Source organism: Elephas maximus, chromosome 16 (assembly GCF_024166365.1).
Source record: "Elephas maximus indicus isolate mEleMax1 chromosome 16, mEleMax1 primary haplotype, whole genome shotgun sequence".
Lineage (NCBI taxonomy): Eukaryota > Metazoa > Chordata > Mammalia > Proboscidea > Elephantidae > Elephas > Elephas maximus.
Genome location: NC_064834.1, coordinates 14312512 through 14325884, shown reverse-complemented (window position 1 = coordinate 14325884; position 13373 = coordinate 14312512). Strand labels below are relative to the sequence as shown.

At 41.3% G+C, this 13373-nt stretch overlaps 2 protein-coding genes across 8 annotated transcripts in view; one reads left to right on the top strand and one right to left on the bottom strand.

Annotated features, from left to right (window-relative positions):
* Positions 1–10534, bottom strand: part of ECD (ecdysoneless cell cycle regulator) — a 35045-nt gene extending 24511 nt beyond the window's left edge. For 3 of the 5 annotated variants that reach the window (XM_049855602.1, XM_049855598.1, XM_049855601.1), the window contains exons 1-3: positions 10286–10505; positions 6191–6414; positions 2207–2324 (exon numbers count right to left, since the gene is read on the bottom strand). In XM_049855602.1, the coding sequence (XP_049711559.1) occupies positions 2207–2324; positions 6191–6395 (323 nt within the window). In that variant the 5' untranslated portion in view covers positions 6396–6414; positions 10286–10505. The other 2 variants (XM_049855600.1, XM_049855599.1) reach the window with 2 other exon arrangements.
* Positions 10535–10629: 95 nt separating this feature from the next.
* Positions 10630–13373, top strand: part of FAM149B1 (family with sequence similarity 149 member B1) — a 43740-nt gene continuing 40996 nt past the window's right edge. For 2 of the 3 annotated variants that reach the window (XM_049854886.1, XM_049854884.1), the window contains exon 1: positions 10630–10801. In XM_049854886.1, the coding sequence (XP_049710843.1) occupies positions 10755–10801 (47 nt within the window). In that variant the 5' untranslated portion in view covers positions 10630–10754. The remainder of the gene's footprint in view (positions 10802–13373) is intronic. The other variant, XM_049854885.1, reaches the window with a different exon arrangement.

The window sequence follows — 13373 nt, the reverse complement described above, 5'->3', positions numbered from 1 at the left end:
TATCTCTCTTTTTTAAAATGTAAATGTTTGAATAGATAATACATTCACACTTTTTTTTTTTTAAATATAAATAAGTAAAGCATGGAGGTGGCAATTTAAGGTGGATATTTGGAGAACAACAACCTAGTAAGTAAGAAGACTGCAAACAGAGAAGTTATACCACTTTGTGAAGAGCTTTAAATGTTGGCTGGACCAATGAGAATAAGCTTAGTTTTACAGGATAAGAATTGGGGCAGGGCAGTATCTTGGTTAAAACTGTACCTTAGGAAGATTAATCTTGCAGGAACATAAAGGAAGTTTCTTTCTTTTTCTAACGGTTTTTAAAAGACTGACAAAACAGTAGATGTCTAAGATTAAAAGAGCTTTACAGACCTGTCCGTAAAGATTTACAGCCTTGGAAATCCTATGGGGCAGTTCTACTCTGTCCTATAAAGCTGCTATGAGCTGGAATCAAATTGATGGCAATGGGTTTTGTTTTGTTTTGTTTTTATGGACTTGTGTAAGCATGAACCATCATTATATAAATATCAGAATCCACACGTAAAAGATATTGCCTCCTCCTTATTTAAGAAAATATAAATATAAAAATTTGAAAAATTATTGCTAATAATTTTTACCTGTTGTTATGGGTTGAATCGTGTCCCCCCCCGCCCCCCAAAGAAAAAAAAAATTTGTGTTGGAATTCTAACCTTATACCTGTGGATGTAATTCCACTTGGGAATAGGGTTTTCTCTGTTATGTTAATGAGACCATACCAGTATAGGATGTGTCCTAAACGTAATCACTTCGGAATTATAAACATAGACACAAAGTCAAGGGAACACAAGCTGGGAAGACAGAAGCACACGTGAGGATCGTCAAGGAACCCAGGAATGCCAGTCAGGGCTACAGAAGCTGAGATGGGATCCTCTCCCAGAGGCCAGAGAGTGAGAGAGAGTGCCCCTAGAGCCGGTTCCCTGAACCTGGACTTCTAGCCTCCTAAACTGTGAGAAAATAAATTTCTGTTCGTTAAAGTCACCCACTTACAGTATTTCTGTTACAGCAGCACTAAATAACTAAAACAGCTGTAGTAACAGTAATGTTTAAAATATAGAAGTCTTTATCTCAGATTTACATCCTGAAGTATTTAAGGATGGGATGACATGGTATCAAGAGATGTGCTTTAAAATAATATTGCTCTGGGGTGGGGGAGTCGGGAAAGGATACAGATGAAATAAGATTGGCCATGATTTGACGATTGTTGAAGCTGGGTGATGGGCATTATACTCTCTTCATGATCTCTACTTTCATGTATGTTTGAAATTTCAGTAATAAAACATTTTTGAAGGTTCTTCTTCTTTTTTTTTTTTTTTCTTCCTTGTGCTGCTGGGGAAGAGGTTGGGTGGGTAAAAATAGGTCAGAATTTGGGGACTAACTGGGAAGAACCAGACAAAATATATTAAGTGGGTAAAAACACCCTCTACTGGCGCAACTTGATAATTACAGAGAACCAGCAAATTTCCTATTTTTAAAACTGTTTACTACAATGCAGTGCTCCCTACCATGCTTTCTATATGATTGCTCACTGATTTTCCTTTACATTTCTTCTATGTATGATTTCTTAAAAAATATATAGCTATAACCAAAAAAAAAAAACTTGTTGCCGTCGAGTCAATTCCAACTCATGGTGACCCTAGAGGACAGAGCAGAACTGCCCCATAGGGTTTCCAAGGAGTGCCTGGTGGATTCGAACAGCCAGCCGTTTCGTTAGCAGCTGTAGCTCTTAACTACTACGCCACCAGGGTTTCCGTAGGTATTTTTAAAATCTACGAGATATGTATATGTGTATATGAATGGAATTTTTTTTTTTTAAAGACACACAAGAAATTCAATGGTGATTACTTCTGGGAAGTCAGAGTAGTACACCCTTTTGTATTGTTTAGATTTTGTTTACCACATGTATCTGTCCTTTCATAATGATAATAAAAAAAAAGAAAACATAAAACAAGTAGGTTTTCTTTGAAATCTTTTAGAAATTGAACTCTCCAAAGATACTTAAATTCTTCCTCAAGAAAAGACTGACCTAAACACAGTCACTTTTAAAAATCTATGCCCCAAATCTGTGTAATTTTTATCAGACTATAGAAAAAAATTACTAAAATGATAAAAATGTAGTCACTTAGTTTCAATAATGGAATAATCAGAATTATTAAAATAACTACAATACCTTGCTACTAACTCTGGGAACTCCTTTGTAATCTGTTTTATTACATAGACAATAAACCATTCATCCTCAATGTTATCCCCAAACTTTGTCATGCCAAATATATGAGCAGGAACGTCTCCTAAAACAAGAGAAAAGCAAACATGTAAGTAGATAAATTTGTCATTGTACATAAAAATACATGTGATCATTTGATTGAACAAACATTCATTGACTGACTACTATGCTCCAGGTACTATACTTGGAGTTGGGGTTGCAATCCTGAATAAGATATGAGATGCTTACTCACGAAGAACTCAGTGTCTAAAATAAGAAGCAGACAACCAAGTCACTGAAATGAGATGATGAACAAGTGTAAGCACACAGGACTACGTGAGCATAAAGGAGGTGGTATTTGAGCTACGCTGGTCTGGTGGAGTGACCAGGGGTGGGATTTGGGAGGAACCACATGTCCAAAGGTACAGAGGCATGACAAGCAATAGCATGTTCTGAATATCAGAAGACTGTATTCAGGAGACTAGAATGGATGTCAGTATAGACTCTGAAGCTTGCTTTTCAACATTGAGTAGCTAAAGCAAAGGGAAGAAATGATGAAATAAAAGAGTTGAACAGAAGATTTCAAAAGGTGGCTCGAGAAGACAAAGTAGAGTATTATAATGACACATGCAAAGACTTGGAGTTAGAAAACCAAAAGGGAAGAACACGCTTGACGTTTCTCAAGCTGAAAGAACTGAAGAAAAAATTAAAGCTTTGAGCTGCCATATTGATGGATTCTATTGGCAAAACATTAAATGACAAAAAAGCATCAAAAGAAGATGGAAGAAATACACAGCCTACAAGAAAGGAAACCCTGGTAGTGTAGTGGTTAAGTGCTACGGCTGCTAACCAAGGGGTCAGCAGTTTGAATCCGCCAGGCATTCCTTGCAAACTCTGTGGGGCAGTTCTACTCTGTCCTATAGGGTCGCTATGAGTCAGAATCGACTCAATGGCACTGGGTTTGGTTTTTGGTTTTTATACCAAGAAGAATTGGTCAATGTTCTACCATTTCAGGAGGTAGCATATGGTCAAGAATCGATGGTGCTGAAGGAAGAGGTCCAAGCTGCACTGAAGGCATTGGTGAAAAACAAGGTCCCAGGAACTGATGGAATACCAATTGAGATGTTTCAACAAATAGACGCAGACTTGGAAGTGCTCACTTGTCTATGCCAAGAAATTTTGAAGACAGCTACATGGCCAACGGACTGGAAGAGATCCGTATTTATGCCTATTATAAAGAAAGGTGATGCAACGAAATGTAGAAATTATTGAACAATATCATTAATATCACACACAAGTAAAATTTTGCAGATGATAATTCAAAAGTGGCTGCAGTAGTACATTGACAGGGAACTGCCAGAAATTCAAGCCAGATTCAGAAGAGGACGTGGAACCAGGGATACCACTGCTGATGTCAGATGGATCCTGGCTGAAAGCAAAGAATACCAGAAAGATGCTTACCTGTGTTTTATTGACTTTGCAAAGGCATTTGACTGTGTGGATCGTAACAAATTATGGATAACATTGCAAAGAATGGGAATTCTAGAACACTTAATTGTGCTCATTAGGAACCTGTACATACTACAAGAGGCAGTCGTTTGAATGGAACAAGGGGATACTGCGCGGTTTAAAGTCAGCAAGGGTGTGTGTCGTGGTTGTATCCTTCCACCATACTTATTCAATCTGCATGCTGAGCAAATAATCCAAGAAGCTGGACTATATGAAGAAGAACGGGGCATCAGGATTGGAGGAAGATCATTAACAATGGGTTATGCAGATGACACAACCTTGCCTGCTGAAAGTGAAGAGGACTTGAAGCACTTACTGACAAATATCAAAAGAGTACAGCTTTCAGTATGGATTACAACTCAACATAAAGAAAACAAAAATCCTCACAACTGGACCAATAAGCAAGAAGCAACATCACGATAAACGGAGAAAAGATTGAAGTTGTCAAGGATTTCATTTTACTTGGATTCATAATCAACACCCAAGAAATCAAACGACGTATTGCATTGGGCAAATCTGCTGCAAAAGACCTCTTCGAAGTGTTAAAAAGCAAAGATGTTACCTCGAAGACTAAGGTGCACCTGACCCAAGCCATAGTATTTTCAATTGCCTCATATGCATGCAAAAGCTGGACAATGAATAAGGAAGATTGAAGAATTGATGCCTTTGAATTATGGTATTGGTGAAGAACCCTGACTATATCACGGACTGCCAAAAGAACAAACAAATCTGTCTTGGAAGATGTACAGCCAGAATGCTCCTTAGAAGCAAGGATGGCAAGACTATGTCTCACATACTTTGGACATGTTATCAGGAGGGATCAGTCCCTTGAGAAGAACATCATGCTTGGTAACGTAGAGGGTCTGCGAAAAAGAAGAAGACCCTCAATGAGACTGATTGACGTGGTGGCTGCAACAGTGGGCTCAAGCGTAACACTGATTGTGAGGATGGTGCAGGAGCACGTAGCGTTTTGTTGTATTGTACGTAAGGTTGCTGCTATGAGTCAGAACTGACTCGACGACATCCAACAACAATAACAACAACAGATTTGGATGAAGCAGAAATTTTCAAACAAGTGCATTGCCGAGTATCTCAAGAGCTGCCATGCCAAAAAAAAAACCAGGTGGGGAGACCAGCTCACCCCAATCTTCTTCTCCTCACCCCAATTCTCCCAAGTTTTCTCAATTAGAGTAGCTCCAATTAGAGTATCTATCATTATTTAGCTTTATTTAGCTTAGATATTACACTTCAACTTGAGCTTTATCCTGAAGCAATGGAGAACTGCTGAAGGACTGGGAATGACATCAGATTTTGTGTTTTTCAAAGGTAATTGGCAACAGTGTGAGGAACTGGAGAGGCGGGAAGCTGAGTGGTTAGATAGGAGGCTACTGTAGACGAAGAGATAAAGAAGGCTTTGATTACAGCCAAACAGATGTAGAGGAGGGGCCAGGTTTTAGAGGTAAGAACAGCAGGACATAGAGCCTGAATGCACATAGCAAAGTGATGACCGGGATAGGATTTTAAATTACTAACTAGGTCGGATTACACAAGATAAGAAAACGTACAGTAAAACCTCATGTTCTAGAGGAAAGATAAGTTAGTTTTGGATGTGCTGTACTAATGTGACAGTGTTCTTGCCAATAAATACCACAGGTATTTCAAGGAACAGCAGTTCAATAAAATTAACAGTAGGGGAAGCATCTGGCAATTGCTAACCATAAGATAACAGATAAGCATGAAATTAAGGGCCAGACTGATAGTGGCACACGCCCAGGCTGGTGATCCCAAAGAAGACCCCACATAAGACACAGGATGAGTGGAATCCTGGTCACCTGTCCATGAATCATTTTAGTAAAGCTATAAGAAATGATACAATGAAGTGCTGTATTTAGCCAGATGTCACACCTCAAGTACCAACAACACAGGGAAGTGGTGAAGAAACCTCAAAGTGCTTCTGAGTGGCAAACAGTGGTCATAAAGCCCCATTATCTCTCTTATAAGCCAGGTTGAACCACCCTCAGATCCCCACCGAAACAACTATGTGAAACAAGGCAGCCTGCTAAACACATCATCAAGAGCAAGGAGTTCTGAGTGGCAGCAAAAGGAACTATGGCTGAGAAAGACAATTTCCTGAAAAAGTTTAGTATGTTATGTCACAGTAAAGCTAGAGTTCAAAAGAATAGCCACGAGTTTAATAATGTTTCATATATGCTAGTAGTTCCTAAGGTAATGACTGTTTGAAAGGTTTTTATCAATATGAATTAAAAAAAAATTTTTTTTAAAGTTTAAAGGCTTAACTGAATATAGGCAAATACCACGGATCTAAAAAGTTCAGGATATAAGTCTCTTCCTTAAAATGAATGTACTATGGACTATTAAACATCCCTGTTGTCAGAATGACACGGAAAGTCGCACATAACAGGATAGATAAAAGAGACTTACCTTTCCCAGGTTTGTACTTGAGGTTGAAAGGCTGATTCTGCCAGATATAGGGGACCAGCATGGGTGCAAACTGGGTCATTATTCTCTCAATATACTTCAGGAGAATCTCCTTGTGTTTTTCTGGGTTCGTTGGTTCATCTGGTATGAGGAACAGGCGGTACTCCACAGTGTCTTCCACTGTAGCAAGCTTCATATTTTCCTCCATTCTTCTTTGAAAGATACTTCTAAAGTTTCAATAATATAAACCACATAGAACAATGTAGATGTTACACCCCAATTTCCTGAACTTTTCCAGGTGATTCCATTAATACTGTTTCCCAAAGTTCAGTTATTCACCCACCGCACGATGATTTTTGCCTTGATCACTTGCCAGCTATAAACCAAAACCCGTTGCCGTCGAGTCGATTTTGACTCATGGTGACCCTACAGGACAGAGCAGAACTGCCCCAAAGGGTTTTCCAGGAGCAGTTGGTACATTCGAACTGCCTATCTTTCGGTTAGCAGCCGAGTTCTTAATCACTGTGCCACCAGGTCTCCATATCAACTATAGTAATATTTATTTAATGTTATTATTTACAATGACTTTTATATTTAAAATCATGTAAAAGGAAAACTTACATCAAGATAAGCAGAAATCCAGTATTACATTCTCAAATTAACTGATAATTATGTAAGAATAAAATTAAAAAATGCTTGTCCTTGTGCTAGCAATGGTGTGTGGAATACACTTGGAAAAACTCTGCAGTAACCTTCACTGTTGAAGTACTATTCAAAGTTCCAGTTTTGCCACTGAAGAGTTGTGTCACTTTTGGCTCTTCACTTTGTCTTTCTGGGGCTTTTTCTTCCATTATAGAATAAGGGTGTTATTCTACCATCTCTACAATCCCTCTCTGGTTTTAAAATTTTATAATTTAAAAGCTCTTGAGAGCAATCTCCTGAGGTTCTACATAATCAACATAGCTCCCTTTTAAAAGGATTGTGTGGCATAGGGGAATTCAAAACTACAAAACGTTCATGTCCTATCATAAATCAAACCAAACCCAGTGTCGTCAAGTTGATTCCAACTTATAGCAACCCTATAGGACAGAACAGAACTGCCCCATAGAGTTTCCAAGGAGTGCTTGGCGGATTCAAGCTGCCGACCCTTTGGTTAGCAGCCATAGCACTTAACCATTATGCCACCGCGGTTTCCTGTCCTATCATATCACCCCAGAATAAGGGTTCTCCCCTGTTGTTCTCCCAAGAGAATACGATTTTCCCATGACTCTTGATCCTACAGCTATCTGTTCTAAATTTACCAATTTTTCAGGTCTCAGGCGTATAGCTCTGGTTTACTGAGAGGTGGGTGTTGTTGTTGTTAAGTTGCTGTGCAGGTCTTTTGCAGCAGATGCCCCCAGTGCAATACGTCATTTGATTTCGTGACTGCTGTTTCCACAGCGTTGACTGTGGATCCAAGTAAAGTGAAATGCTTGAACACTTCAGTCTTTTCTCTGTTTATCATGATGTTGCTTATCGGTCCAGTTGTGAGGATTTTTGTTTTATATTGAGGTATAATCAATACTAAAGGCTGTGGTCTTTGATCTTCATCAATGAGTGCTTCAAGTCCTCTCCACTGTCAGCAAGGTTGTGTCATCTGGGCAAACGCAGGTTGTTAATGAGTCTTCTTCCAATCCTGATGCCCTGCTCCTCTTCATATAGTCCAGCTTTTGGGTTTATCTGCTCATGATATAGGTTGAAGAGGTATGGTGAAAGGATACAACTTTGACGCACACCTTTCCCAAATTTAAACCACACGGTATCCTCTTGTTCTGTTCCAACGACTCACTCTTGGTCTATGCACAGGATCTGCATCAGTACAATGAAGTGTTCCGGAATTCTCATTCTTCACAATGTTATCCATAATTTGTTATGATCCACACAGTTGAATGCCTTTGCATAGTCAATAAAACACAGGTAAACACCTTTCTGGTATTCCCTGCTTTCAGCCAGGATCCACCTGATATCAGCAATGACATCCCTCATTCCATATCCTCTTCTGAACCCAGCTTGAATTTCTGGCAGTTTCCTGTGTTTGAACTATCTTCAGCAAAATTTTACTTGCATATGCTATCAGTGATATTGTTTGGTAATTTCCACACTCTGTTAGCTCACCTTTCTTTGGAATGGGCACAAATATGAATCTCTTCCAGTCTGATGCCAGGTAGCTGTCTTCCAAATTTCTTGGCATAGATGAGTGAGCACTTCCAGCACTGCATCAGTTTGTTGAAACATCTCAATTGGTATTTCGTCAATTCCTGCAGCCTTGTTTTTTGCCAATGCCTTTAGTGTAGCTTGAACTTCTTCCCTCAATATCATCATCATTTCTTAACCATATGCTACTTCCTGAAATGGCTCATCGTCAACCAATTTTTCTAGTATGGTGACTGTGTATTTCTTCCATTTTCTTTTGATGTTTACTGTGTCGTTCTACACTTTCCCCACAGAATCCTTCAATACTGCAGCCCAACGCGTGAATTTCTCCATTGGTTCTTTCAGCTTGAAAAATACCGAGCATGTTCTTCCCTTCTTGTTTTCTAACTCCAGGTCTTTGCACATTTCATTATTATACTTTATTTTGTCTTCCTGAGCTACCCTCTGAAGTCTTCCGTTCAGCTATTTTACATGATCATTTCTTCCATTCGCTTCAGGTACTCTATATTGAACAGCAAGTTGCAGAGTCTCTTTGACATCCATTTTGTTTTTTTCTTTCTTTCTTGTCTTTTTAATGACCTTTTGCTTTCTTTAGGAGCCCTGATGGCGCACTGGTTAAGAGCTTGGCTGCTAACCAAAAGGTTGGCAGTTCAAATCCACCAGCCATTCTTTGGAACCCTATGGGCCAGTTCTACTTTGTCCTATACAATCACTTTGAGTCAGAATTGACTTGATGGCAATGGGTTTTGTTTTTTTCTTTCTTTATGTATGATGGCCTCGATGTTACCTTACAACTTGTCTGATATTCAGTCATTAGTGTTCAATGTATCAAATCTATTCTTGAGATGGTCTCTAAATTCAGGTGGGACATACTCAAGGTTGTAATTTAGTTCTTCTGGACTTGTTTTAATTTTCTTCAGCGTCATCTTGAACTTGCATATGAGCAACTGATGGTCTGTTGCACAGTTGGCCCCTGGCCTTGTTCTGAGTGATGATATTCAGCTTCTTCATCACCTCTTTCTGAAGATGTAGTCTATTTGATTCCTGTGTATTCCATCTGGTGAGGTCCACACGTATAGTCGCCATTTATGTTGGAAAAAAAAAGTCACCGCTCTTCAAAAATTCTATCATGCACTCTCTGGCATCCATTCTATTGCCTTGGCCATATTTTCCAGCTACCGAGCCTTTTTTGTTTCCAACTTTCGCATTCAATCATCAGTAATTATCAACGCAACTTGACTGCGTATTTGATCAATTTCAGACTGCAAAAGTTAGTAAAAATCTTCTATTTCTTCATCTTTGGCATTAGTGGTTGGTGCAAGAGGTGGTAGATACCTATTTTCTAAGGTTTTCTAAGGTTTCAGTTACAAATGAAAGTACTAACATACCTCTGGAACTCATTATTTCCCAAAGGGGTAGAGGGAAAATACAGGTTCAAAGTGTGGTTAGAAAAATTCACAAACAAGCACTACATCATGAAGTAGGTGAAAGCAGTGACACTCCGCACTTCCAAGGGGAGATGCTTGTTAAAGTAAGGCACTACACAGGATGGACCACCCTAATGCCGCGATTCAGTGATTATACTTCACTAACGACTAATGAGAGGAGGTCGACAGCAACCTGCACCTTTTATCCAGACATCCACTCAACATAGTCTGTCCAAGTCATTTTGCCTTTCAACCCAGAAGGACAGGTAATAATTCCACCCACCTTACCTCTACCCCCTTACGCCAAGCGTACCTTATTATAAGGGGTTTTAAGATCACCCAGGCTAACTCCACACCATACAGATGAGAAAAACGGAAGCAAAGAAAGGAAAGGCACTAATAGAGCTCAGGGCTTTCTGCCGCCGGAACCAGGAGGATCCCTCCCGCCACCCGACAAAACCGAGTTAATGCCTCTTACGGCTCCACGCCCTCTCGGGCGCCTCTTTGCTGATGCACCGTTCCTCCGCCGCTCCTCCCACCGCGTGAGAACACCGTTCAGAAGCTGCTACGGCGAAGTCTGCGTTTTGCAGCGCCACCAGCTGCCAACGCCGGGTCCGATCTCCGTCCCAAAGCCCGTCTAGTACCTGAGGCCAGTGGACGGTCTAGGAGACAGTCACAAACCCTCTCAGCCTCCGGAACCGCCGAGCCTTGTCACCGCCGCACGTCGACGGGAGCATTTGGCAGGTGCCCTGACTCGTTCGTCACTTCCGCCCCCCGCGGGAAGACGGGAGGGCGGTGAACTGGAAAGGGGGCGGTCTTGGGGGGCGACGGGGCGAGACGGGGGCGGAAGGTGGCGGGAGGGGGCCGGGCCGGAGCCGGCGGGAGGGCCAGGCCCGGAGGCCCCCACCCTGGCGTGCCCGCCCCGGGCGCGGCTGAAGAAGAGGAGGATGATCTCCAGGTACACTCGGAAGGCGGCGCCACAGAGCTTGGAACTGTGAGTCGACTGCTCAGCCACCTCCACCGGGCCCGGGGAGGCCGACGCCGGCCGCGGGCGCTCCGGGGCCCCTCTCTGACCAGTCCTTTCCTTGCCCAGGGCGGGGGTAAGGACATTTTCTCGCCTCCCGGCCTTGCGCTGACCCTCCTACCTCGAGCTCCAGCTGAGGGTTGTCACCTGTGCTGTCTGTCCTTGGACTTGGCTCTCTTGGGACCGGGACCCTAAGGCCTTTGTGGTTTCCTCAGCCCTTCAGGCCCCACTGTCAGTGGCCATTGACAGCTCGAGAAGTTATCAATAACTGAGTGCTGCAATAGAATTTTGCCAGGCACCGTGCTAATCTGTTTACACGCATTTGGTCGCTTAATCCTCTCTACAAGGATATAGAGACTATTATTTTGCACATTCTCTCTCTCTACATATATTTTTTATAGATAAAGATCCCAGATTTAAAGATTTTAGTCTGCCAAAGATACAGGCAACAAGTGTCAGGAGCTGAGGTACAGCCTGGTGTCCATCAGATTCTGAAGCCTGTGGTCATAACCATTAAACATCTTGCTCCCTCACTTCTGAAGTTAAGCTGCTTTTATGCTTTAGAGAACAAATATTTCTGACTTACATCCCACTCCAAGTGAAGTGTTGTAACTTAGCAAGTATTGGTAATATACTTATTAATGTTTTACACTTTCAGAAGAACTTTCAAGTTTTGATTTTCATAACAACTCTGTAAGACAGGTACAATTATCTTCATATTTTCAGAAGACGGTATGTATTAGAAAAGTTAATATATCAACAGGGAACTGCCAGAAATTCAGGCTGGTTTCAGAAGAGGATGTGGAACCAGGGATATCATTGCTGATGTCAGATGGATCCTGGCTGAAAGCAGAGAATACCAGAAAGATGTTCACCTGTGTTTTGTTGACTATGCAAAGGCATTTGACTGTGTGGATCATAACAAACTATGGATAACATTGTGAAGAATGGGAATTCCAGAACACTTAATTGTACTCATGAGGAACCTTTACATAGATCAAGAGGCAGTTGTTCGGACAGAACAAGGGGATACTGATTGGCTTAAAATCAGGAAAGGTGTGTGTCAGGGTTGTATTCTTTCACCATACCTATTCGATCTGTATGCTGAGCAGATAATATGAGAAGCTGGACTATATGAAGAAGAATGGGGCATCAGGATTGGAGGAAGACTCATTAACAACCTGCGTTATGCAGATGACACAACCTTGCTTGCTGAAAGTGAAGAGGACTTGAAGCACTTACTAATGAAGATGAAAGACCACAGCCTTCAGTATGGATTACACCTCAACATAAAACAAAAGTCTCCACAACTGGACCAATGAGCAACATGACGATAAACGGAGAAAAGACTGAAGTTGTCAAGGATTTCATTTTACTTGGATCCACAATCAACAGCCATGGAAGCAGCAGTCAAGAAATCAAAAGACGCATTGCATTGGGTAAATCTGCTGCAAAGGACCTCTTCAAAGTGTTGAAAAGCAAAGATGTCACCCTGAAGACTAAGGTGCGCCTGACCCAAGCCATGGTATTTTCAGTTGCATCATATACATGTGAAAGTTGGACAATGAATAAGGAAGACCAAAGAAGAATTGACACCTTTGAATTGTGGTGTGGGCGAAGAATATTGGATATACCATGGACTGCCAAAAGAACGAACAAATCTGTCTTAGAAGAAGTACAGCCAGAATGCTCCTTAGAGGCAAGGATGGCAAGACTGCGTCTTACATACTTTGGACATGTTGTCAGGAGGAATCAGCCCCTGGAGAAGGACATCATGCTTGGCAAAGTACAGGGTCAGCGGAAAAGAGGAAGACCCTCAACGAGGTGGATTGGCACAGTGGCTGCAACAATGAGCTCAAGCATAACAATGCTTGTAAGGATGGCTCAGGACCGGGCAGTGTTTCGTTCTGTTGTGCATAGGGTCGCTATGAGTCGGAACCAACTCAATGGCACCTAACAACAACAACAACATACAACTTGTTATGGATTGAATTCTGTCCCCCCACAAAATATATGTTGTAAATTCTAACCTGTATGCCGGTGGTTATAGTCCCATTTGGGAATTGGTTGTCTTTGTTATATTAATGAACTGGTTAGCGTAGGGTGTATCTTGAGTCCTTCTCTTTTGAGATATAAAAGAGATTAAATGCAAGCTAGCAAGCCAAGATAGGGGAAGAGAGATGCCAGGCCACATGAAGATTGCCCAAGAGTAGAAGCTCAGAAGAGAGAAGGACCTTCCTCCAGAGTCAACAGAGGGAGAAGGCTTTCTCCTAGAGCTGGCACCATGAATTTGGACTTCTATCCTCCTAAACTGTGAGAAAATATAATCAAGGTTATGTAGCCAGTAGAGTTAGGATTTGAACTTGGCCTTTTTAACTCTAAATCCATTTTTTTTCTTCACTGTGCTAAGTAATACATTTATTAATTAAATACTAACTGTACATAGTAATCACGAACATGGTACTTTGAGTCACACCTGGCTTTCTGGCTAGGCTATTTTCTATCTGTGTGACTTTTAGGCACATTACTAAATCGCCAAGCC